This window comes from Emydura macquarii, unplaced genomic scaffold, assembly GCF_026122565.2.
Source record: "Emydura macquarii macquarii isolate MOO-44397 ecotype Brisbane River unplaced genomic scaffold, CSIRO-AGI_Emac_v2 contig_3290, whole genome shotgun sequence".
NCBI lineage: Eukaryota > Metazoa > Chordata > Testudines > Chelidae > Emydura > Emydura macquarii.
The window spans coordinates 37,772-64,950 of record NW_027133427.1 but is presented as its reverse complement, the minus strand read 5'-3'; the positions used below and the strand labels follow the sequence as shown (position 1 = coordinate 64,950).

Here is a 27,179-nt window from a genome sequence, read left to right as displayed (position 1 = left end):
TCAGATTCTGGTGACTTCCGCAAAGACCAACTCCCACCAAGTCTCGATTATTCCAATCACATCATAGTTCCTTGTCTGTGCCACGACTTCCAATTTCTTCTGCTTGTTTCCCAGGCTTCACGTACAGCACCTAAGATATCTAGCCAATTGCCCTACTTTCTCAGTATGAATCAAAACTGAAATGCCACAGTTTCTAAATGAGCCCTGCATGGGACTAGCCGTCTAGCACCCCATATGGCTGGGGACTCCCACTGTCGCCCCATGGTGGCGGAAGATCCGGGTGTCTCCTTTATCCCCTCTGCCCGGGTGTGCACATCCCTTCTGCATGAGCCCCAGCTGCCCGGGGCTGACAGCTGGAGTTCTTAAAAATAGAAACCCACACATCTTGCACCTCCCTTTACACTCTCCCACGTGTCTGGCAGTTTGGGAACTGCTGCTCTAAACAGATCTGAATGAAAGCAACTGCCCAGGAGAAGCACAAGAAATATCTGTTGGAATGATTGGCTAGATTTCCAGATCCCTCATACAGCTCCTCGGCACTTGCAGTGCAGCGTTCAGCATAATTGACTGAATGATGGTGAGTAGATCAGCCTCTCCCTATTCTATCGAGATGCCTGTAAAACCTGTTCACTTAGGAAAAATCTATCTGAGTCACCAAGTCTTTCCCCTTGTGACGGCCCTCACTCAGGGTCCATTGTCAGGGAAGTGCCACCTAGTAGCCAGGGCTTAGGCCTGTGATGTGCAGGGGGCTGTTGGTAAGGGAGCCCAGGCCCTCCCACTGCACTGGGCTCATACCAAGGGCCCTTGGAGGGCTTTCAGTGCTCTGACAGCTGGGGATGATAAGGTGGCCCTCCCTGGTCCCACCTCCCGAGCAGTGGGAGTCAAGGCTTCTCTCACCCCCTGGAGTACGCGTCGGGGGATCCACCCAGTCACCCAGTAATAGTCATAATCCTGGTGACGCCTGCCAGGATCATGCCCCATCACACCAAGTAGGACTCTGCCACCTGCAGCCTGAGATGCGGATTGTATGGCAGAGGCTCCGGGAGGAGGTCCTCCGCCTCAGTGACCTCAATGAACCTGGAGGCTGAGCACCCAGCCTGCACCCAGGCCTGGAGGAGGTCCTGATAGAAGACCCACGGCTCAAAGAGGGCTCGCGGAAGACCTCTCAGATGGAGATAAAGGAGCTGCTGGTTGTATCGGAGCCCTCGGAGGTGGCAGAGGAAGGTGTGCGCCAGCGTGCTCCACGTTGGGCTACTTGCACTATAAAGGAGTCTCCGCAGGGCCTGGAGGCGCAAGGTGTGGACCTGGCTGTGGAGACAGCACGGGTCTTTCCCTCCTTCCTCCAGGGGGATTCAGCATCCGTGCAGGCCTGACCAAAAGAACTCCAGAATTGTCTTCTGGAGGTGGGCCAGGAACCTCGGTAGTGAGACCACGATGTTGAGCCTGTGTCAGAGCATGTACAGGACCAGCTGGTTGAGCACCAGTGCCCTCCCCCAAAAGGAAAGGCACCGAAGCAGTCCTGTCCACTTCAACAGTCACTCAGACACCCTGCCCTCCAAATCTTGCCAGTTCTCTGCTGACAAGGAATGGGTGGTGGAAAGGTAAATGCCCAGATAGAGCAATGGACCCCCTCTCCACTGGATGGCTTGAAGCGCGGGTGGGAGGGAGCTCATCTGCCACCCGGCCCCTATCATCAGACCTCAGTTCTTGACCCAGTTGACTCAGGTCATGAAGAAGGCTGGTGAGAATCCTCACGGGCAAGAACGACTGTACGTGTGATAAAGAAGTTCAGCCTTGCAGCTGCTTGCTTTGTCTTTGTCTGTCTAAAAGTGTAGCGTCAGTTCATTGAATTGAGCAATAATGATCATTAGCTCTGCCCTACTCACGGTTGCCAGATTTCCACTGCATCCATGGCTCAAAGTCCCTTAAACACTAGCCCCAAAGTAACCCAAGCTAGTTATTGAAACAAAGCTTTTGTTATAAACACATTGGTCTCTACATCAAATAACAAAGGAAAGCTTTCATTAGAAACTCAGCTTTTTTTATTTAATCCAAGCTTTACTACAAGCCCCAGCAGGAGTTGCTCCACATTAGCCACAAAGCTCTGAGTGGACAATCAAATTCAAAATCAGAACCTCAGTCCTGGTACTTGCGTCCTGCCGGAGGGTTGGCAGATGTTTCAAACTAAAAATGGTGAACGACAGCAGCCTGGCCACTCCAGAGCGCCCCTTGTGGTTTTTCCCAACTTTCCTGAATTCGGGACCTGTGCCTCCAGCCAGATTTCTTTAAAGTCCTACTCCTTCCTGGGCAGTAATGTCCTTCAAATAATGTCCTCCACCAGCATGGGAGCAAATGGAGGAAACTCCAAAATGTTTCCCGTCCCTTCTTGGATTTCCCTTTCATGAGAACTCGGGGAGACAAATTACAGAGGCTGTTGGCATCAGCCTGCAAAGAGTAAGTCGGCTGCTGGAAGCCAGGGTGAGACCATGATGCTTGTGGGCTGGCTACTGGTGCGGGGCCATGAGCCATAACAGAACAGTGTTATGGTCACAAGGTTACAAGGCTGGTGGTGACAGACCCCTTCACTGGTCTAGGTGATGCCCAAAATGTCACAGTTTATGCCATTTTTGCAGCATCTAAGTGAGGTGCTGTGTGGGAACCACTGTATCGCCTTGAAGACGGATGACACGTGAGAAACTCTTCAGAGACAACAGGTCACTTGCATTAGAAAAAAGAATTTGACTAGTATAGAACTGCAAAGGCTGAGGTTGCATCTTTGTTTATTTTCTTTGGAACACATCTATGTTTGCTTTTCCTCATTATTTAATCGGGTCCTTTTATGCCAAACTACTGCCTAACCAGTCGGACCTTAGTCTGTAGGAGTGCACGGGATTCTTCCATCCTTCATGTCTGCATCTGTGATTTTTCTACTAAATAGACTTTTTGTTTATTTTATCCCCAGTCTGTGTACAATATGTGTATCAAAATAATCTGATAATTGATGGCAGATTTTATGGCTTTGAGGGGGACGAAGCAGAGGGGAAAACTCCAAGTGTCTGCTGGTTAAGAATTCAGAGAGACTGATATGAGGAGACTTAGTACTGGAAGGGATTATTTGGGCCTGGTGGATGTCAGAGATGGGCACCTTGTGATGGCAGAGGGGGGCAAAAGAGTCATAGATGGAGGAGAGTGAGAAACAGTGAGACTCAACTATCATAGAGATGGAAAATAAGTCTAAGATATTATCAGTGCTGGTGGTCTCGAAGTCACAGAAAGGCCAACTGACACAGTATGTGAGGATGGAGGATGACAGGTGATGCTGAAAGAGATCATGTGATGGTTAGACAAATGGAACTTAGCAATGGAGAGGGCAGTGCTTGGTGATGGAGTGATAAGACATTCTGTGTGAGGAACTTCTGAGACTGGGAAATTCCTCAAGACTGACCTCAACCAAATTGGGGTAGATAACCCTTGATTAATGAGGACAAAACCTTTCCTCCTCCTTTCACGCAGATTTAACAACATTGGCCCCAGGAGATCACATTCTGCAGGTGTATTTTACCACTTTGTCGCGAAGCTCTTTGGTTTTGACCCCATAAATGACAGGGTTGAGCATGGGAGGGACAAGGAGATAGAGGTTGGCCAAGAGGATGTGAACATGGGCAGGAATGCCCTGACCAAACCTGTGTGTTAGGGTGGAGAAGAGGAAGGGAGTATAAGTCATCAGCATCACAGAGATGTGGGCTGTGCATGTGTTGAGGGTTTTCTGATGGGCTTTCTTGGAGTTGATCCTGAGCACGGCCCTAATGATCATCCCGTAGCTTAGGCCAATGAGTGTCAGGTCTAACCCGATGGTCACTAATATTATCACCAGTCCGTATGTCCGATTGACTCTGGTGTCCCCACACGAAATCTTCACCACAGCAATATGCTCACAGTACGTGTGGAGAATAACATGGTTGGCACAGAATGGCAGCCTCCGCAGTAGCAGCGGCACTGGCAAAATAAAGAGAACAGCTCGTATCAAACCCACTAGCCCCAGCATAGCTATTCGTGCGTTGCTGAGGATGGTGGCGTATCTTAGAGGGTCACATATGGCAATGTAGCGATCGAAGGCCATTGTCACGAGGACGGCTGATTGCATAGCAGCAACCGCGTGGACGAAGAACATCTGGGTGAGGCAGCCATCCACAGTGATGCCTTTGAAACCGAACCAAAATATGCACAGTGCCTTTGGCACGACGCAGGTTGACATACCAATGTCTGTGAGCGCCAGCATGCAGAGCAGCAGGAACATGGGCTTGTGCAGGTTCTGCTCTTTGCTTACAACAAACAGAACTGTGAAATTTCCCAAGAGACTGATGATGTAGAATATAGAGAAAAGAATGGAAATCCACATGTGGTCAGCTTCCAGCCCAGGAATGCCGTTTAGGATGAACATTGTTAGGCCGGAGGAGGTCAGGTTGAAAGCCTCCATGAGGTGGTTGAGTCACCGATCATGCTCAGATATGCTCAGATGCCTGTGAAGGGAGAGAAGCCCAGCGCGGGGGTTACATATGTGATAACAAATAACACAGTAAATATTTTATAGCTCCAACAATCTAGAAACGGGGGTGAACAGTGAGGTGACAACATTATTCCCCTCTAGTCGGCATTGGTGTGGCAACATTTGGAGTTTTGTGTCCAGTTTTGTTTCCCACTACAGGAAGGATGTGGATAAATTGAAGAGAGTCCAGTGGAGGACAACAAAAATTATTTGGGGGCTGAGGCGAATGACTGACTGAACTAGGCTTGTTTATTCTGCAGAAAAGAAGAATGAGGGGGGATTTGATAGCAGCCTTCAACTACCTGAAGGGGGATTCCAGGGAGGATGGAGCTAGGTCTTTCTCAATGGTAGAAGACGACAGAACTAAGAGCAATGATTTCTATTTGTTGTGGGGGAGGTCTAGGTTGGATATTAGGAAAATCTTTTTCATGAGGAGGGTGATGAAGCAGTGGAATGGGTTACCTACGGAGGTAATGGAATCTCCGTCCCTAGAGGTTTTTAAGGTGCAGCTTGACAAAGCCCTGGCGGGGATGATTTACTTAGGGTTTCTCCTGCTTTGACCTGAGGGCTGGATAAAATGGCCTCCTGAGATCAGTTCCAAACCTAAAGTTCTATAATTTCCACATGGCACCAAATTTGTTTGGCCATAGTCCAGTCGAGAGGTGTTCTCAGATGAGCCTTCCAAGCCCGGTGAACGAGGAGCATGATGGGAAATGACGTTTGATGTCAATCAGTGCAACGTATACGTCTACTGAACTCTTCAAACACCTTACAAGGTTCCAATTTAACTTTATGATCTCAGGGCAGGGACCCGGTGTAATGGTTTACATGAAATCCTGCTCAAAGTGCAAGCAGTGACAAAAACTAAGCAAAACATTGGGACAGAGATGGGGTGGCATGGGGAATAATACCAAAACTACAATGCCATGTGATCAATCAGTCAATGCTTCACCCTCCTCTGGATTTTTCTGTGTAGTGTTGAGCACCCTTCTCAAACAGGATATTGGAGAACTAGAGAGGTTCAGGGAAGTGCAATGAGAAAGATCAAGGGCCTGGGGAAACTCTCCTAGAGAAACGGATGAAAAAAACTGGGAATGTTACCTTAGAAAAGAGAGAAATAAGGGGAGATTTGATTAGAGTCTAATAAATCCTGGTAGAGAGTATAAGAAGAATATGTTCTCCCTGTCTCATATCACAAGGTCAAGAGGACATTTAATTAAACTGAAATATGGCAAATGGAAAACTGATTATAAAAAGAATGCTTTCTTCACTCAATGCACAATTAGATTAAGAAACTCTTTGCCACAAGATGAAGTTGAGCCCAGGAGCTCAGGAAGAATCAGAAAGCTTTTTTTGACATTTACATGCATAGTAAGGATCTTCCTTTACAATACTTACAGCTAAATAAATAACTTGGAAAAACTATACGCCTGCGTGTTTCAGGGCACAAGCCAATCTCTGGCTCTTGGGTATTAAGGTGATACCCAGAGGATGGTCAGATTATCCCCCCAAGACATTCTTTGGCAGCCTCTTAGTTGTGGCTCTCGGAGAGAGGACATTTGACTAGATGAACCATAGATGTGATCTACAATGCAATACCTCTTTTGGAATACCTCCTTATGGAAATACACATTATCATGCCAGGCTGGGACTTTGTGCTATGTTACTTCCATTGTTTCTTTTGGTGAGATGCTTTCTTGAAGGCATCCAGCTTCCTCTGAGACATAACAAGTACAGTGGTTTTGTTATACTGCCTTGTTAATTGACAAGGGTAAGCAGAGACACCCATCAGCAACCCAGCTGCTTACCCTTCTCACGGTTCAATACTGATAATGTTTGCATTTGTTAAAAAAAATGGGGGATCATAAAGTATGACTAGGACGAGTCACTGATTCACAGGTATGTGGACTTGTGGGCAAACTGGGTCGAAACAAACAATACGTGTTCTAATATAGCTATGTAGAGAACAAAAAAGGTAGGTGATACTTACAGAATCGGGGACTCTGTTGTGGGAAACAGTGACTCTGAACAAGATTCGTGAAGTGTGAGGGGGAAATTAGCTAAACATGATCTCCCTGTGTGACCCTGTGGCCAAAAGAGTTAACGTGATCTTAGCATGATAAACGGGAATCTCAGGTAGGGGGAGAGAAGTTATTTTACCTCTTTCTTTGGCACTGGTGCAACTGCTGCTGGTATAATGTGCCCAGTTCTGGTGCCCACAATTACACTGAAGAGGATTCAGAGAAGATCCACAAGAATGTTTAAAGGTTAGAAATCCTGCCTTAAAGTGATAGACTCAAAGAGCTCAATCTATTTAGTGTAAGAGAAATGGTTAAGGGGTGACTTGATAAAAGACTACAAGTACCCACATAAGGAACAAATATTGAATAATGGGCTTTTCAGGCTAGCATATAAAGGTCTAGTACCATCCCATGCCTGGAAGTGGATGTTAGAGAAAGTCTGACTATAAATAAGGTGTACACTTTTTAAGCTGAGAGAGGAATTAACCATTGAAGCAATTCGCCAACAGTCATGGCATATTCTCCATCACTCAGAATTTCTAAACCAAGTTTGAATGTTTCTCTATAAGCTCTGCTCTAGGAATTCCTTGGGGACAGGTCTCTGGCCTATGCTATACACCAGATCAGACTAGATGATCAAATAGTGCCTTCTGTTTCGGGGCTCTATGAACAGGTCCCTGCAGCACATACAGGAGTCAGCTGGATGCATTTTGCCTGCAACCTGGTGCCTGACTTTACTGATGACAGTGCTGAATTTATCCCCACGGGGAAAAAGTTACATGTGACTTTGAAGCTTTGAACACGACACTCTAGGTGTGTTTTTCTCGGGTGTGAGGCTTCCCGTTAGACATGGCATGAATGAAAGTTTCAGATGAGAAAAATGCTCATGTGACCCCATAAAATCTCTGCCCTGAGAAATGCATGTACAACTGTCCCATTAATGGCTAATGGAGCTGGCTAACAAATTATCTCAGAGAGTCCCTGGTTTAGCGTCTGTCTCCCAGTGGCTAACTGTGTCAGCCAGCAGCCAGTGTGTCGCCTGCACGTGGCAGCTGTATTTACCTAGTCATTGACATGACAAAGAATTGCCAGCTCTCATTATATACTGTGCATATTTCTCAGCTTGCTCGTAGTTCCTGTGGAGCAGTCCCCGAAGCCTCACGCGGTGTGTGCGGGAGCAACAAGAGCAGCAGCACAGCACAGGTGCCTTGGCATCTTCTACTTGGGGTGTGACGTTCATCACCGGAGAGAAAACATCACTTTTGTCCCCCTAGCAAAGATAGCAGGTGGGACAGGAGCTGCCTGCACTGACCTGGGACCAACAATGAGAAAGAAAAATTGAATTTCAGCAGTGCTGCCCACCTGTCCATGTAAAATCCCTTCCATGCACTCACAACCTCCAGCCCTGCCACACAGTGATCCCAGATGCCGGACACATGACACAGTGTAAGCTCGTACAAATATCTACATAGCCTGGGTTAAACTCTGTGTCTGGCCGCACCAGAAAAAATGGGGAATGGAGAAGGAGGTTCCTGCACAGCCTGTCCTGGGGTGAAGGAAACTCCAGCAGCAGCTCAGCGTGTGCAGGGAAGAGGAGAGGGACAGACCCGAGGGGAGGGGAGAGAGGATATGGAGACTAAAAGGAGCCAGCACGAGTAACTCTTCCTCAAAATAGCACAAAGCTTTAGCGTATTCCTGCCAGCTGGAAACTGAGACACAACTTCCTGATGTTGCTTTTCCATGCGCTGATTGCCAGGAGGCTGTTGTGGGATTGGTCACAGGAGGAGGGATGGGCTGGATGGAGGAAGGTGTCGGAGACAATCTACTACAGTGTGTCTACATTACAGACACTCGTCTAGCCCCAGAGATTGTAGGAGGCCTAGTTACACTTCTTTGGTGTGTGAATCAGGCAGGATCTCCATTCCCTATTTTGCCCTTTTTAAGGATTCCGTGCCACTGCAATCTAGATACTCTACGTCCTGCCCCCCACACACACATTGTGCATATCTGGATCTCCCCCAGCCAGATTTCCGACACTACCTGACTTCCTCTAAGTCGAAAACATGCTTTTATTTTCACTGCATTTTGCTGTTCCTCGTCCTCTATAGAACAGAAGATGAAGGGGAGCTTAGATAGGAGCCACCCCCTCACCCTTGAAAGACATTGTCACCCTAATTAATTTGAACCTCTGAACTGTTAGTTTAAAGTTTCAACTACTCTCATGTCAGTTTTTCCCTACTCCAGATGAGCTCACCAATCCTCAGAGGCCGCGGGATGACGCCAGTTGAAGTCACAGGAGGTTAATGGCCAGTAAAAATAAGGCTTTTTATTTATGTCCCTAAATATGGATTTAGGATGAAATTCTGGCTCTGTGGGGAGTTTTTGCATTGATCTTAAAAGGGACCAAGATTTAAACCTTAGTGTGAAACTTTAGGTTCCCTGCTGTGAATATCCTGGCTTCAGGTCTTGCAGCAGCAAGAGCTATTCTGTTAGGGTGCTGTAAGGGTCTGAATGAAGATCCCCAGTTTATGTGGCGTCCTGAGACCAAGCATGAAAGATGGGGATTTGAAAACACAGGGGCCTTGATTTTGCTCTCAGTGATGCCAGTGTCAATCTGGAGTGAGTCTCTGAAGGCAGAATGTGAGAGCAGAGTCAGGCCAGTCTGTAAAACCCTGTGACTCATTCTTGTTCCAAAATCTCGGATATCACAGATAGCCATTTCAAAGGTTCTGGCTACACATCTTAACCTGGCAGAAAATTGGCTGAATTAGAGAACTTTAGCGAACCAGAGAAAAAACCACAGAGACCAAAAAAAGAAAGATACTGAGGACAGATGGAAGGACACTGTAAAAGACAAGATAATTATCTTAAAAACAAATATTTGTCTAAACTATTTACAATAAACCTTTAGCTCCATTTTTATGAGGTAAATCCTGTGGTATTTATGACAGTACTATACATTTGAAGTCTCTGTGAATGAGAATTTCTTCCCAGATTATTCTTGACTCAAACCCTTCCTCAGACCTTTGTGCTAATTTTGTTGCAGAAACAGGCAACTCACCCAAATCCCATGCAGCAGAGAGAAGAAATCTCCTTTTTGTGCCTGAGAATTCATGTATGAATCTCACATCTGACACTTGCAGTGCTGGAAAGAGACCTTTATGATTCCCCCATACAGTCCCTGCAGACTCTGACGTTGGCCAGGACTCAGGGACAATTCCCTGCGCTCCATGTGCAGCAGGAAGAGTGGAAAATAGCCCCTTGAGAATTTCAACCTAAGAGCCTTCCCTGGGAATGAAGAAAAGATTCACCGATAAGAGATGCTCAGATTGTCAGAGCACTGAGACTTGTAGACTTGCTGGAGTTGTTCTGCACTGCTAAAAAGCCAGACAGAAAAGAAGAGCCTGGGGTTAGACTTGCTTATTTATCTATCAGGATTTCTGTGCTTCTGCTCATTGTCATGCTCATTGTCATGCTGCTACTCCAAGCTGATGAGCTTTGTGCTGAATCCCTGAGACCGCAACGTGCATGTGGACAGGCTTTTGTGCATCCTTCTTTCAAACATAGGATTTCCACACTGAGTAACAGTCCCTCCCATCCCATAGCCTCTCTGACAGAGGGCAGCACAGAGGGCAACAGTGAGGATGGCCATATGAACACCCAGAGGTACAGCCATGCTTGTTTATCTCAAGATATTTCCTTTATCCTATTTCAGGACTTTGCCCCACTGTGATCTTGATACTCCACACCCTGCCCCATGCGCTGCGCCCCTATTCTCCCCCTCCAGGGTCCCCACAACTCTTGCTAATATCCCAATGCAGTTTTTTGGGAACTTTATTTAGTCTACAGCTTTAAAGGGCTCCTTGTACCGTTTTCAGAGCTCACATTTTCAACTGTCCACAAAATATGGCTGTGGGGAATCACATATCATCCAACCCAGTGAAAAAATGGTTCCTAGCCTTTCGTAACTGTTGTTCTTCAAAAGGCGTGGCTGTGTCCATTCCAATGTAGGTGTGTGCACTCCACCCACATTACTGGTATCCATTGGCTCAACTCTAATGCTCACTGGAGTCGCGCTGGTTTATTGGTCCCTTCCTACCCTGCGTCCACTTAATTCCTTCTTACCACCTAACTCCAACAGAGGGGCACAGCTGGGGAGGTGGGTGTCTTGGAATGGAGATGAGCAACACATCTCTAAGAACAACAGTTATGAAAGTAGAGGAGAGAACGCATCACCAGGGTCTAAAATGCGGGCCCAATGAGCCTAGATAGTTCTAGAGTGAGATCCCAGACTAGAATCAGCTGGCACATTTGAGGGTACAGCCTGTCCAGGCCCATGAGAAAATGCCTGGCAATTGAGTTGATGAAGACTGATCTGCAGTTGACCCACAAATGGAATGCCGAAACCACAGTCAGGCAGATGCTCATCGATGAGACCACTAGCCCCTGCTATTTATTTTTAGTAAGTCGTCCAGGATGAATGGTCTGGATGACAAAAGGTGTAAAACACATTTCTGCATAGGCCAGATCAAGAACCTCTTTCACTTCTCCTGATACATCACTCTACTGGATGGTTTTCTATTTCCTAGAAGGTCTTGTCTAGTGGGTCCAGAGCATGTCAACTCTAAGGAGTTCAGCCATGGAGCTTCCAGGCCTAAAGATTCAGAAGAGTGGTGAGCCAACGTTGACGAGGCCAGGCTAGGGTTAAATCACAGTTATGGAAGTTCCTTCCCTTCTGACCTTCAGAAGAACTCTGTGTATGAGTGGAGTGGGCGGAAACACACAGTAATGAAATACGGAGAAGGAATATGCCTGCAAACAAGCCAGGGCGAAAGGTTCAGGAAGGAGCAGAACTGCAGACATTTCCTGTTGTGCCTTCTTTTGAACAAGCCTGTATGGGAAACACCCCATCTTTGGAAGATGTTCTTCACGGTATTCCGTGTGGATCCAAAACGGCCGGTAAGGCTTTTACTCTAGGGTCGCGGGGTTCCGAGAGCAGAGGAGTTGCCTCGATCGAGGGACGGGGATGACCAAACAAGAATGCGAACAAGGTTTCAACCGAAGAAATATTGCTCATTTATTTATTCATTAGTAAAGAACAAAGTACACAGACATAACTAATATAAACACAAAATCAGAAAAAGGTACGAAGGCCTAACACTCTACCATGCATGTATTCATTTCTTATAGTGCACAATTCTATTACTTATTTCCTTATGTTTACAGACAGATGGTCACTTGTAAACTATTTTTACAGACAGATGGTCGCTTGAACACTCCTTGTTACCTTATTCAGACAGATGGTCGTTTGTACAGTTTCACTACTTATTGCCTCATGTTTACAGACAGATGGTCATTTGTAAACTCTCTCTTATAGTACACAATTCTGTTACTTACTACCTCGTGCTTACCAACAGATTATCACTTGTAAACTCTTAGTTATCTTAAAGCAAGTGTACATTCCCAAAAAGCGTTTCTTTTCCTAAGCCCCTTGGGCTGAATCGACTCTGATAAGTGTTAGCTGTCCCTCAGACGCTGCTGGTTCATAGCTCAGTCCAGCTACCTAGGATCCCAGCGGGCTGCAGTCCAAAGTGCAACTGACTTTCTGGGTTTAAGCACCCACAGGCTGATCACCAAACTGATCAGCTTGATCAGTATGTAACCAGCCAGTGAACAGTGTCACTTTTGCTATCAGTATGTAACCAACCAGTGAACAGTGCCACTTTTGGGTCAGTATCATGATCAGTGAGCATTTCTGCTGAGTCATCCTGACTTGTAGGCACTTTCAAGTGTTACTTAGCCGGGTGTAATCAGCTCTGATCAGCTTTTGTTTTTATGTTTGCCCTCTATTTGTGCTGTGCTAGCGCCCGGACAGCCCTTATCAGCTCCTTCCAGCCCTTTTCCTAAGCTATATATTTTATTATTCTATCTTAAAACACAAAACCCATTAACTATTTTTTTAATATTCTACGTCCCGGTGAATGGACCACAGATGGTTGGAGAAGGATCTTCTGAAATGAACCACTGACTCTTTCTGTGTGCCCAGAAGAGAAGAAATCTCAAGATGGATTGAGGGGTCACACAGAATTCTCACAGACGGAGGGCTTCCTGGCACAAGGGAGAGGAACGTACTCCACACTGTCTATTTGTTTAGAACATCGCTGTCGAATTCTCTGTAAGAACTGACATGCCTTTGCCCTGCAGGTGGTTCTGGAATGTATTGCAGGCAAGCCGCATCTCTCTGAGCTCTCTGTCATTCATATGCAGCAAGAGCTTCGCATGGCACCAAAGACATTAGGTCCTGAGGCTCCCCAGATGAGCCCTCCACCCCAGTGCCAATTCGTCCATAACTAGAGAAAGTGAAGGGTGTCATATCGAGAATGGGACCCCTGGACAAACTGATCATTGGTCCTGCCACCAAAAGAAGGTATCAGTTACAGAGGGAGGAAGTGTGATCACCATGTCTAAGGGGTCCCTGTCTTGTCTGTACACTGACACTTGCTAGGACTGCAGAGGTCTGAACCTCAATCTCACATGTTGCACAACGTAGGTGTATGTGGCCATATGCCATAAGCGTTTCACACAGTGTCTTGTGCAGTGGTAGGATGGTTTCTGTGACCTTCTCTGATGGTGCCCCTGGTCCCAGACCAGGTCTCTGGAAGGAAAGCTCTGGCCTGGACTGAATTGAGGACTGCTCCTCTGAAATCTATTGTTTGAAAAAGTGAGAGATTTAATTTCTGCACAAATATTAGTAGGCCTAACATTTCAAAGATTGTCCGTATCTAGCTGATTTCAGAATCCACCTGTCCCCTGATGCGGACGTTGATCAGCCAAGTGTCAAGGTGAGCATAAACCTGGACCCTTTGTTTCCTCAGATATGCCACAACGACTGCCATGCACTTGGGAAATACGTGAGGGACTGCTGATAGACCAAAGGGGAGGACAGTAAACTAGTAGTGACCCTGGTTCACTATGAATTGGAAGACTCTTATGTGACTCTGAAGGACTGAGATGTGAAAGTACGCATGCTTCAAGTTGAGAGCAGCATACAGTCGCCTGGATGCAGAGAACGGATAATGGAGGCCAAGAAGACCATGCAAAACTTCAGCTTCTTCATAAATCAGTTGAGGTTTCACAGGTCCAGAATGTGTCTGAAACGGCCCTTGGCTTTCGGATTTAGGAAAAAAAGGGGGTAAAAAGCCTTGCCCCTTAGCTCCAGAGGAACCTCCTCTACTGCTCCCACTTTTAGGAGCGTTTGCAAGTCCTGGATTAGAAGCTGCTCATGAGAAGGTTCCCTGAAGAGGGATGGAGAGGGAGGGTGGGAAGGAGTGAAACAACTGAATTGTTGGGAATATCCCAGTCCTATCCTGATTAGCACCCTAGTGTCTGAAGTATTATGGGCTGACCCCTGATAGAAGTCGGATAACCGGTCCAAGAAAGAAAGGGGGATTATATCTAGATACTCTTCTGGTGTGCCATCCTCAGTCATACCTACAAAAGGTCTGATTTCACCCACATGCTTGTCTCGCGGACCCGGGCCTGTGAGTTGACGAAGAACGAGGCCTTCTCTTATAGCTCCTGCCATAACTCCTAGTAGAGTTTTGCCTCAGCTGAAACTGGTAAAAGTGAGGCAGGGTTCGTGGTCTTTTATCGCTATAGACTTTTATCCTATTGAATTGTTTTGCAAAACAAATCTAAAAGTGTGTAAGGCAACTTAAGTTCCAACACAGTATCCTTCCTTTCCTGTTGTAAATACTGTGTAGTGTTACGGGGCACTGTTAAACACATCATTTTCCATCCAAGAGGTGGCTCCATTTAAGTGGCAGGTTACTTCTGTATACGTTTTGTAAATCAAATCTAAAAGATGGTGAAGGACATTATGATCCCTTGAGATCAAAGGCAGGAGTTAAATCATGTCATTCATTATCACTTTGGATTTCTCCCACACTGAGTGGTGCTGACATTAGTTAGTGTGGATAATCCATCCTTCATGCCGAGAGTTCCGAGGATGTCAAAGCGCTTCTCAAACATGAACTAATCAATCTGCAGCACATCCCACAGAAGCTGAGTCAGAAATGTGGAAATGCTTTACCTCAGTTCCCCCAGTGAATGTGAATCTGTGGCAGAGCCAGTAATAGGAAGTAATTTCAAGAGGAAGAAACAATCAAGAGTGTTTAAAGCCTGGGAGTCAGGAGTTCTGGTTTCTGTCTTGCCATCTGCAGTATCTTTCCTGATTTTCAGAGGAACTGAGCATCTCCCTTTGGGACTGGCAGATGTTCATCACTTCAGAAAATCAGGCTGACGGGTGTTTTCTTTTTCCATCTTTATAAACGATCTGCACAGAAGAGGGCTTACTGACCACTCAAACACAGGAAGCATTAAACATAAGAACATTAGAATTTTTCGTCCTGGATCAGAGTATTCACCCATTTCTGCTGGTATCCTGCCTCTCCAAGTGCCCAGTGATGAATACTCCAGAGGAGGACTTCAAGCCAGTGTCATGTACCAAATTGTACAATACTACCCCATAGAAAGGGAGCAGGATTCCTTCCTGATCACAGCTGGCAGTCAGTTTATGTCCTGAAGCATGATGATAGTTCACCCTTCTAATTTGATCCTACCTAAATTAACTGCTGGTGTGTATATTCATAGAACTGTCTCATCCTTTTCTGGAAATACCTCAAAAGAAGCTCATAGCCCCCCTACACAGATATTTGGACAGGATGTGCAGAAGACATTGAAACCCCATATTCACTGCCTTTTCCTTTCCCACTTTATCCATATGCTTATTATTTACACTGGCAGCAGAAGCAGTTCCAGGAGCCAGCACAGCGAGTATGCCTCAAAATCATAGAATCATAGATTTTTACGGTTGGAAACAAACACAGGAGGTCATCTAGTCCAACACGTACTCAAAGCAGGACCAACCCCAAATAAATCATCCCAGCCAGGGCTTTGGCAAGCCTTGCCTTCAAAACCTCTAGGGATGGACATTCCACCATCTACTTAAGTAATCCATTCCAGTGCTTCACTACACTCCTAGTGAAAACATTTTTCCTAATATCCAACATAGACCTACCCCACTGCAACCTGAGACCATTGCTCCTAGTTCCTTCATCTACAATCACTGAAAACAGTCTAGTTCCATCCTCCCTGGAACCTCCTTTCAGATAGTTAAAGGCTGCTATCAAATCCCCCTTCACTCTTCTCCTCTGCAAACTAAACAAGCCTAATTCTCTCAGCCTCTCCGCAGAAGTCATGTGCTCCATCCCCCTAATCATTTTTGTGGCCCTCCGCTGGACTCTCTCCAATTTGTCCACATCCTTCCTGAAGTGAGAGGCATGAAATTGGACACAGTACTCCAAATGTGGCTTCACCAGTGCCCAAGAGAGGGGAATTATCACTTCTCTTGATCTGCTGGCAATGCTCCTACTAATGAAGCCCCATATGCTGCTAGCCTTCTTGGCAATAAGGACACACTATTGACTCATATCCAGTTTTTTCTCCACTGTAACCCCCAGGTCCTTTTCTGCAGAACTGCTCCCTAGCCCATCAATCCCCAGGCTGTAGCAGTGCATGGGATTCTTCCGTCCTAAGTGCAGGACTCTGAACCTGTCCTTGTTGAACTCAAAAGATTTCTTTTGGCCCAATCCTCCAATTAGTCTAGGTTACTCTGTAACCTACCCCTACCGTCCCTCTTATCTACCACTCCCCCAAACTTAGTGTCATCTGCAGACTTGCTGAGGGTGCAATCCACCCCATCCTCCAGATCATTATTGAAGATGTTGAACAAAACTGTTCACTTCTTTGGTCTCTTCATCCAACTCAAAGGTGTTTGCTACAAATCAAATTCAGCAAAATAAATCAAACGGGAGAGGGACATTTAAGTTTAGCCTGGCACTCACTCCACTCACTGTGTATCTCTGTCAGGGTGTTCAGTGCTGTAGTTGCACACCGATGACAGACTGCTCTTTCTGGCATGCCATGTCTGCTCCGAGTCTCCTGTAAACATCCATACTGCTGGTCGGGCATGCCAGGAATAGTCCCAGCCGCACGACCCTCCTAGAAAAAAACAACAAACAGAGCCAGCGTTGCTTTCCCTCCCAGCACAGGATACACAGCTGTTCCTCACAGTCCCCTGTCATCATCTCCAGCTTTCAATGGCAGAGACTTTACATGGGAGAGTAACCCCAGCAATGCACTGAATGTGGGAAAAACTTAAGTTTGAATCACACCTTTAATGGCCGTCAGAGACTGCACATGTGGCAGAGTCCAGCAAATTCTCTCCCTTTGGGATACTCATTGTTTTACTCTGCCCTGGTAGATGGAACTGTTGATCAGGAGAGACTTCTGGCAGAGACTGACAAGGGTGACAATAGCTCTGAGCTGGGATATTGCTGCAGGCACCTCTGTTTGGAAGTGTAGAATGGCTTTTCCATAAATACTACTATTATTTCTCTGTGATGATACTGAAGTTGCATTTAGAATAGCAGCAATACTTCATATCCTCGCTTAAATCACAATTATGGCCTGTCCTCACTTCGCTCTCTTTTATTTATTAAGTCAGGCATCATGTATCTTTCCCTTCATGCTTACGCTTTAATTCCAATCTGTAATGACCTTTCTATGGGTTTCAGAGTTCTTTTAAAGTTGTACTGAGCTCTCTAAAAATTAAACTGCCCATGGTCTGATTTGATCATTTACCCCTCCCTCCTCCTATAGCATTTAGAGGTGTACATTTTAAGAGACACACTCTTTGATATTTTGTCCATGATGGAGATAGCTGAAAATGTATTATCCATCTACTCCGTTGAAATCATCCTTGGTATGGTTGTCTTAGCGATTCTCTTTCTTGGCTTTTCTCCTCCATGTTTAATTTCTTGCAGCTCTATATTTTGGCTCATGGTCTTCATGTGACTCCCTGCCCCAGATTTAGTATTGTGAGGGTTTTAACCCCTTTACTCTTCTCCTGTATGCCGTATTGCAGGCCTTGATGAATGAAGACCAGCCAAACCGGGAAACCACTTCTCTCTCTTATCCAAGGTCCACTAAGGTAGGCTGTGACTTCATTCAGTGCCTTTCTCTTTTAAGTTATAGTTGCCAAACCTTGAAAGCTCTGCTCTTTGTGTCTTCCTAAACTCACTGCCATGTTATCTGGCTCTTCTCAAAATCTGCCTACTTTGCTCAAAGTAGTGTAGCGCCAGTATCACGTCTGTTTGTATGGGGTGGGGGAATATAATGCTCTGAGCGCTACCAGTAAGTGTTTCTGAGGCATCTCACATCTTTAGGAAGGTACAGAAGGCATGCTTTAGAAATGGAATGGGTTCATCTTTGTCTCCACCTTAAAGGAGAGCCCTAAGCCTCATGTTCAATGAAACTTCTGGGAGACTCTAACAGCAGTACTGTCAAAGTCAGTACTGTCAAGGTCACCTGTTAAAAACGAGAAATTTTTGTTTTACTTCTGGATATGCCTCAAATCTTATGTTGAGATGGAGGAGAAGTGAGTTATCTGTGGCTCAGAATGATTCACCTTAGAATTTCTCTTCATGAGTCAGAACAGAAACATGTTCTTCACTATCGTCAGCCATGTGTTTTGCACGATGTTGCCTCTTTAACTGTAAGTTAGCTGTAGAACTTAAGGATATTGCAGATTCATGGTATTTGTGATAGGGTGGACTATGTTTGGAGGCTCTGCTTCACCCTGCCACAGGATAGAGCAGAAGAGAAGTCCTCCAGGCAGCAGAGAATGACTGCAGAGGAGAAGCCAATCAGGGGCCAGAAGGGCCATATGCATATGAAAGCAAGCAGCAGAGGCAGAGCCTTCCTTCAGTTGCTGCCTGGAACTCAAAGGAGGACCTGGTGCCTGGCTCGCTAGAAGATCATCAGCGCTGGAGACAGCTCACTGCAGAACTGAGGGCAAGGAAGTCTGCTGAAGACCAGGTGCCTGACTGGGTAGAAGAGTGAGAGGACCATGGACTGGTCAGTGTGGGCACGCTAAGGCAAGGGGACTGAGCCCAAACCTAGCCAGATCAGGCGAGGGTACCGTGATAAGCCCTGCTGATCTGGTTGCAGACTGAGCCCAGGGAGGGCTGCCAAAAGGATGGACCAACTGAGAGAACCGAGATGGTCCCTTGCTGGGTTGTCGATGAAGGCAGGACCATAACAAGAACTAGAGTCTGTGTAACCTGGAAGGGGGACAGCGTGTGTGGTTCGGCCAGAGGGTCGAGTCACCAATGACCCGTCAAGAGAACCATCAGCTGCGGGGGCCTGTGAATGGTGGGTGCCACCCATTGTAAGACCAAAGAAAGGCTAGGAGCCAGTAGGGATACAGAAGAGACGTAGGGGCAAGGCAGGATTCACTTCCTGGAGCACAAGTTTAGCACACGAGAAGTGGCAGCTCTGTGTTTTGGGTGCATGCCATTGTATCTAGCCAGTCCATCGGATGTAGTCCACGAGGTTTCAGATTCTGGTGACGTCTGCCAAGACAAACTCCCACCAAGCCTCGGTTATTCCAATCACATCATAGTTCCTTGTCTGTGCCACGACTTCTAGTTCCTTCCACTTGTTTCCCAGGTATAGGCACCTAAGATAACTAGCCGATTGCCCTAATTTCTCAGTATGAATAAGAAACTGAAATGCCACAGTTTCTAAGAGAGCCCTGCGTGGGACTAGCATTCCATGTGGCTGGGGACTCCCACTGTCACCCCATGGTGGCGGGGTATCAGGGTCTCTCCTTTATCCCCTCTGCCCGGGTGTGCACATCCCTTCTGCATGAGTCCCAGTCGCCCGGGGATGGCAGCTGGAGCTCTTAAAAATAGAAATTCACACAGCTTGCACCTCCCTTTACACTCTCCCACCCCTCTGGTAGTTTGGCAACTGCTGCTCTAAACAGATCTGAATGAAAGCAACTGCCCAGGAGAAGCACAGGAAATGTCAGTTGGAATGATTAGCCAGTTTTCCAGCACCCTCATACAGCTCCTCGTCACTTGCAGTGCAGCGTTCATCGTATTTGGTTCAATGATGGTGAGTAGATCAGCAGCTCCCTGTAAGCGATGAAAGCGATTGGAAATCTGTGCAATTATTCTGTCGAGACGCCTTTAAAACATGTTCACGTAGGAAAAAATCTTTCCTAGTCGGCAAGTCTTTCACCTCGCTCGGTGTCTGTTGGCAGTGGAGTGCTGCCTAGTAGCCAGGGCTTAGGCTATGACATGCAGGCTGATGGCAAGGGACCCCAGGTCCTCTCCCTGCTATTGCGGGAAACTTTCCTGGATCACACAGTACCCTGGGGGAGTTGGCTAGGAAAAGGATCTTAGTCCTTGCTCCCACTTCCTTTCCCTAGAGGCCTGCCTGACCTCGATGACTCCCCTCCCACTCTCCTGTGTAGCGAAGTCCCTGTAACACCAACAAGGCTGGGCCCAGGATTCCTGGGGGGCTCGATTCACAACCATGTCATGGTCACTTAGGACAGCAGCTAGGGTGGCGCTCTCCTCCCCAGCCACGTCCTTGACCCGCTGATCACTAAATTAAGTTCAAACGTGATACAACTGGTTAAACAACAGCTGTAAGAAAGATAAGGAAAAAAAGGGGAAGGTTAAAGGAAAGAAGGAGCCCTGACTTGTGGGAACAGGGACTCCCAAACCGACAATCTCTGGGATGTAAGAAAACTTCACAGTCTGTCCTTACATGTCTCAGTCCCGCCTCCCACGCCCTGGCTGTGCTGCGCTGATGCCAGGAATAAGCCGCCTGCTCTGGCAGTGGCCACAGGCCCTCAGGCTCCAGCGGGTCTCTGTACGTGTGATAAAGAAGTTCAGCCTTGTAGTTTCTTCCTTTGTCTTTCCCTGTCTGAAAGTGCAGTGTCCGTTCATCAAACTGCGCAAGCACCCTGCTCACACAGGTACTGATGGAAAGCCACCTAGAGTCAGAAAGCTGCAGTATTGTCAGTGGCTTCTTCTCCCCAGCATCGGCCTCCATCGGGGTCACGTCTTGCCCCACCGCCCACTCAAGGCCAGCCTACAAGGCCTTCTTGTATGGCAACGTCTCCCTGTGCTGGGCCTTGCTCTCCCCAGCTTCTCACCACGCACGGTCAGAGGTTGCTCCATCTCCCTGGCTCTGCCTCCAGCTCCACTCAGGCGGCTGCTCAACAATTAGCTCTGCCCTAGGCAGGGTTGCCAGATTTCTACTGTGACCGTGGCTCAAAGTCCCTTAAAAACTAGCCCCAAAGTACCCCAAGCTAGTTATTGAAACATCTTTTTTATTAACACATTTGTCTCTACATCAAATAACAAAAGAAAGTTTTCACTAGAGACGCATCTTTTTTTATTTAATCCACGCTGTGCTACAAGCCCCAGCAGGAGTTGCTCCACATTCGCCTCAAAGCTATGTGCGGACAATCAAATTCAAACGCAGAACCTCAGTCATGGTACTTGTGCCCCGCCGGAGGGTTGGCAGATGTTTCAAACTTAAAATGGCGAATGACGGCAGCCTGGCCACTCCAGAGCGCCCCTTGTGGATGGTCCCAGCTCTCCTGAATCAGGACCTGTCCCTGCAGTCAGATTGCTTTAAGCTCCCACTCCTTCCCGGGCAGTAAAGTCCTTCAAATAGTGTCCTCCACCAGCATGGGAGCAAATGGAGGAAAATCCAGAAGGTATCCTGTCCCTTCTGGACTTCCTTTGGATGAGAACTCGGGGAGACGGATTTGCAGAGTCTGTTGGCATCACCCTGCAGGAGTAAGTCAGCTGCTGGAAGCCACGGTGAGACCATGATACTTGTGGGCTTGTTACTGGTGCAGAGCCATGAGCCATAACAGCACAGGGTAAAGGCCCCAAAGGTTACAACACAGGTGCTGACAGACCCCTTTATTGGTCTGAGTGATGCCCAAAATGTCACAGACTATGCCATTCTGCAGCATCTAAGCAGGGTGCTGTCTGGGAAACACTGAACCCCAGTGAAGACAGAGGGCACGTGGGAAACTCTTCAGAGACAACAGGACACTTGCATTAGAAAAGGGAATTTGACTAGAATAGAACTGGAAAGCCTGAGGTTGCGTCTTGGTTTATTTTCTGAGTAACACATCTATGTTTGCTTTTCCTCACTATTTCATCAGGTCCTTTTCTGCCAAACTTCTGCCTAGCCAGTGGGTCCCTATCTGTAGCGGTCCATGGGATTCTTCCATCCTTCATCTTTGCATCTGGGATTTTTCTATGAAATAGACTTTTTGTTTATTTTGTCTCCAGTCTGTGTACAATGTGTGTACCAAAATAAACTGATAATGGAGGGCAGATTTCATGACTTTGGGGGGGACGAAGCAGAGGGGAAAACTCGAAGTGTCTGCTGGTTAAGAATTCAGAGAGACTGATTTGAGGAGACTCAGGACTGGAAGGGATTGTTCGGGCCTGGTGGATGGCAGAGTTCAGGACCTTGTGATGGCAGAGAGAGAAAAAAGAGTCAAAGGTGGAAGAGAGTGAGGAAGGGTGAGAATCAACAACCATCCTGATGGAAAATAGGTCTGAGACCATATGTGAAACCATCATCGCTGGCGTCTGTAAGTAACAGAAAGGACTAGTAGCAGGGAATGTGGGGCTGGGAAATGACAGGTGATTCTGAAAGAGATCAGGTGATGGTTGGAGAGATGGAACTTAGCAGTAGAGAGGGCAGTGCTTGGTGATGGAGTGATAAGACATTAGGTGTGAGGAACTTCTGAAACTGGAAAATTCCTCAAGGCTGAGGTCAAGAAAATTGGGACAAGGCACTCTTGATTAACGAGGAGACATCCTTTCCTCCTATTGTCACACATTAAAGTTACTGGCCCCAGGCAATCACATTCTGCAGGTGTATTTTCCCACTTTGTCACGAAGCTCTTTGGTTTTGACCCCATAAATGATAGGGTTGAGCATGGTGGGCACAAGGAGATAGAGGGTGGCCAAGAGGATGTGAACATGGGCAGCGATGCCCTGACCAAACCTGTGTGTCAGGGCGGAGAAGAGGACTGGAGAATAAGACATCAGTATCACACAGATGTGGGCTGTGCAGGTGTTGAGGGCTTTCTGATGGGCTTTCTTAGAGGAGATCCTGAGAACAGCCCTGATGATCAGCCCGTAAGACAGGCCAATGAGTGTCAGGTCTAACCCGATGATCACAAATGTTATCACCAGGCCATATGTCTGGTTGATTCTGGTGTCCCCACATGATATCTTCACCACAGCAATATGCTCACAGTATGTGTGATGGATAACACGGTTGGCACAGAATGGCAGCCTCCGCAGAAGCAGGGGCTCTGGCAGAACCAAGAGAACAGCTCGTATCAAACCCACTAGCCCTAGCTTAGCAATTCGTGTGTTGGTGAGGATGGTGGCGTATCTCAGAGGGTCACATATGGCGATGTAGCGATCGAAGGCCATTGTCACGAGGATAGCTGAGTGCATAATAGCAAGCACGTAAAGGAAGAAAATCTGGGTGAGGCAGCCATCCATAGTAATGCCTTTGAAACTGAACCAAAATATGCACAGTGCCTTTGGCACAACACAGGTCGATATACCGATCTCTGTGAGCGCCAACATGCAAAGCAGCAGGTACATGGGCTTGTGCAGGGTCTCCTCTTTGGTGACAAGAAACATAACCATAAAATTTCCCAACAGGCTGATGATGTAGAGCGTAGAGAAAGGGATGGAAATCCAGATGTGGGCATCTTCCAGTCCCGGGATGCCATTTAGGATGAACGTTGGTGGGCCGGAGGAGGTAAGGTTGAAAGCCTCCATGAGGTGGTTAACTAGCCAATGACGATCGGAAATGCTCAGATTCCTGTGAAGGGAGAGACACCCAGCAAGGAGGTTACACACATGATTACAAATAACACGGTAAATATTTTATAGTTCCAACAATCTAGGAAAGGGGGTGAACAGTGAGGTGACAGCATTATTCCCCTCTAATCAGCACTGCAGAGGCAACATTTAGAGTTTTCTGTCCAGCTTTGAGCCCCCCACTAAAGGAAGGATGAGGAGAAATTGAAGAGAGTCCAGCGGAAGACAACAAAATGATAATGCGGCTGGAGCACATGACTTATGAGGAGAGGCTGAGGGAACTAGGCTTGTTTAGTCTGCGAAGAGAAGAATGAGGGGGGATTTGATAACAGCCTTCAACTACCTGAAAGGGGGTTCCAAGGAGGATTGAGCTAGGCTGTTTTCAGTGGCAGCAGATATAAGAACTAAGAGAAATGGTATCAAGTTGCAGTGGTGGAGGTCTAGGTTGGATATTAGGAAAATTTTTTTCACTAGGAGTGTGGTGAAGCACTGGAAAAGGTTATCTAGTGAAGTGATGGAATTTCCATCCCTTGCAGTTTTTAACTTGCTGTTTGACAAAGGACTTGCTAGGATGATTTAGTTGGGGTTGGTCCTGCTTTTAGCAGGGGCTTGGACAAGACGACTTCCTGAGGTCCCTTCCAAACCTAATATTCTATGACTCCATGATTTCCACATGGCACCAAATTATTTCGGCCATATTCCAGTCCAGTGATGTTCTCAGAGGGAGCTAACCAAGCCCGGCGAATGAGGAGCATGATGGGAGATGACGTTCGATGTCAATAAGTGACATCCCTACTAGAGGTCAATAACTTGAACTCCTCATACACCAAACAAGTTCCAATTTAACTATATGAATTCACGGCAGGGACCTGGTGTAATGGTTTTCAGCTCTGTGAAGCCCTGCTCAAAGTGCAAGTATTCACAAAAACTAAGCAAAACATTGGGACACAGGAGAAGTGGGATGGAGAATAATACTATAAATACAATGCCATGTGATCAACAGTCAATGCTTCACCCCCCTCTGTACTTTTCTGTGAAGTGTAGAGCACCCTTCTCAAACAGGATATTGGAGAACTAGAGGGGTTCAGGGAAGAGCAACAAGAAAGATCAAGGGCCTGGGGAAACTCTCCTTGGGAAAGAGGTTAAAAAAACTGGGATTGTTACCTTAGAAAGAAGAGAAATAAGAGGGGATTTGAGAAGAGCCTATTAAATACTCACTGGTAGACGGTATATGAAGAATGTGTTCTCTCTGTCTCATACCACAAGGTCAAGAGCATATTCGGCTAAACTGAAACATGGCAAATTCAAAACTGCTTAAAAAAGGAATGCTTTCTTCACTCAGTGCATTATTAGACAGTGAAACTCATTGCCACAAGATGAAGTTGAGGGTAGGAGCTAAGGAAGAATCGGAAAGGTTTTTTGGACATTTACAGGGATAGTAAGAATCTTCCTTTACAATAGATACAGCTAAATAAATATCTTGGAAACCCTGTATGTCTGCGTGTTTCAGGGCACAAGCCAAACAAATTCAAGTTAGACAGTTTCTGACTATAAATTATGTGTACGCTTTTTAAACAGAGAGAATAATTAACCAATGGAGCAATTCACCAAGGGTCATGGCAGATTCTCCATCACTGAGAATTTCTAAACCAAGGTTGGATGTTTCTCTATAAGCTCTGCTCTAGGAATTCCTTGGGGGCAGGTCTCTGGCCTGTGCTATACAGGAGGTCAGACTAGATGATCACAGTGGTGACTTCTGGCCTGGGACTCTGTGAACACGTCCCTGCAGCACATACAAGAGTCAGCTGGAGGCATTTTGTTTGCAAGCTGGTGCCTGAGCCTAACTGAAGGCTTTGTTATTTTTACTCATGACAGTGCTGAATTTATTCCCACAGGGAAAAGTCTCACGTGACTTTGAAGCTTTGAAAATGACACTCTAGGTGTGTTCTTCACAGGTGTGAGACTTCCCGTGAGCCACTGCATGAAAAAACATTTCAGATAAGAAAAATACTGACATTACCCCATAAAATCTGCACCTTGAGAAATGCATGTACAACTGTCCTATTAATGGCTAACAGAGCTGGCTAACAAATGATCCCAAAGAGTGCTGGATGCACCGTCTGTGTCCCAGTGGCTCACTGTGTCAGCCATTGGTCAAGGGCTCCTGCACGTGGCAGCTGTCTTTACCTAGGCACTGACATGACCCAGAACTGCCAGCTCTCATTATATACTGTGCACACTTCTCAGCTTTCTTGTTGTTGCTGTGTAGCGGCCCCCGAAGGCCCACCCAGTGTGAGTGGGAGCAACAAGAGCAGCAGCACAGGTGCCTTGGCATCTGCTACTCGGGGTGTGACGTTCCTCACCTTAGAGAAACCGTCAATTTTGTCCCCCTAGGAAAGGGAGCAGGTGGGACGGGGGCACCTCACCCCTGCAGAGGAAGTGTTGTAGGGAACTTGGGGCGGCTCAGAAGCTGTGTGGGCCATGGGAAATCGGGAAGTATGGAGAAGACGCTGGCGCCCAGCGTAGTGTTGGAATTGGGGCAGTCTAGGATGGGGAAGGAGTTTATGGACAGCTGTCAGATCTGATGGGAGATGGAACCAGCTGAGGAGCAAAGATCAATGGTTCTTTCCTCTGGGGAAATACCTGAAGTTGTGCAATTAACATTCAACAACCTTTAAAAAAAATTTTAAAAAAAATGAGTAAAGGTTGTGACATCCAGGCTGCAATTCTCTGGCTCGCCTGTGGAAAGACAAACTCAGGGACAGGAAAGCTCCCAGCACTGGCCTGGGACCAACAATCAGAAGAAAAATTGAATTTCAGCAGTGCTGCCTACCTGTCGTGTATCCCCAGCTCCCTACCCCCACAACCCCAATGCTGCCACACAGTGATTCCACTCACCCAGGATAAACACCAGGTGCCGGACACACCACACACTGACAGCTCATACAAATATCTACACAGCCTGGATTAAACTCTGTCTCCCTGCACCGGGAAATGGGGGATGGAGAAGCTGCCTGCACAGCCTTTCCGGGGGTGAAGGGAACCCCAGCAGCAGCTCAGTGTGTGCAGGGAAGTACAGAGAGGGACAGACCTGAAGGGAGGGGAGAGAGAACATGGAGACTAAAAGGAGCCGGCGCGAGTAACTATTCCTCAAAACGACACAAAGCTTTAGCGTATTCCCGCCAGTTGGAAACCCAGACACAACTTCCTGATGTTGCTTTTCCATGTTGGCAATTGCTGAAGATGCCATGACGCTGTTGTGGGATTGGTCACAGAAGGAGGGATGGGCTGGATGGGGAAGGTGTCAGAGACAATCTACTACAGTGTGCACACATTACATTACAGCCTGAGACACCCCACTAGCTTGGGATATTGCAGGAGGGCTAGTTACAGCTCTTTGGTGTGTGAAATAGGCAGGATGTCCATTCACTATTTCACCCTGTTTCAGGACTCTGCGCCACTGTGATCTGGATACTGTACGTTCTGCCCCCCCACACACACACACTGTGTGTGCCTGGATCTCCCCCAGTGATATTTCCAACACTGCCTGCTTTCCTCTAAGTCAGAGGCATGCTTTTATTTTTACTGTATTTTGGTGCTTCTTGTCTTCTACAGAACCAGAGAGGCAGGGGAAGGGAAAGAGCAGACCGCTCCCAAAAAATTTGCACCCTAATTGTTTTGAACCTTTCAGCTGTAGGTTTAAGATTTCAGCTACTCTCCTCTCAGTTTTCCTCTGGCTGAAATGAGCTCACCCATCCTTAGAGGCCATACGACATCTCCAGTTGGAGTCACTGGAGGCTCATGGCTGGTGAAAAT

At 46.9% G+C, this 27,179-nt stretch overlaps 2 protein-coding genes across 2 annotated transcripts; both read right to left on the bottom strand.

Moving 5' to 3' along the window:
- Nucleotides 1–3,538: 3,538 nt before the first annotated feature.
- On the bottom strand, nucleotides 3,539–4,477 carry LOC137143025 (olfactory receptor 52P1-like). Its single transcript, XM_067532609.1, has one exon. The coding sequence runs from the start codon at nucleotides 4,475–4,477 to the stop codon at nucleotides 3,539–3,541; it is 939 nt and encodes a 312-aa protein (XP_067388710.1).
- Nucleotides 4,478–22,382: 17,905 nt separating this feature from the next.
- On the bottom strand, nucleotides 22,383–23,321 carry LOC137143022 (olfactory receptor 52P1-like). The gene has a single exon (XM_067532605.1). It carries the CDS (start codon nucleotides 23,319–23,321, stop codon nucleotides 22,383–22,385), a length of 939 nt encoding a protein of 312 aa, XP_067388706.1.
- Nucleotides 23,322–27,179: the final 3,858 nt, after the last annotated feature.

Excerpts from the sequence above, each read along its gene's own strand:
- LOC137143025 (XM_067532609.1), bottom strand. The coding sequence starts at position 4,477 with ATGGAGGCTTTCAACCTGACCTCCTCCGGCCTAACAATGTTCATCCTA.
- LOC137143022 (XM_067532605.1), bottom strand. The coding sequence starts at position 23,321 with ATGGAGGCTTTCAACCTTACCTCCTCCGGCCCACCAACGTTCATCCTA.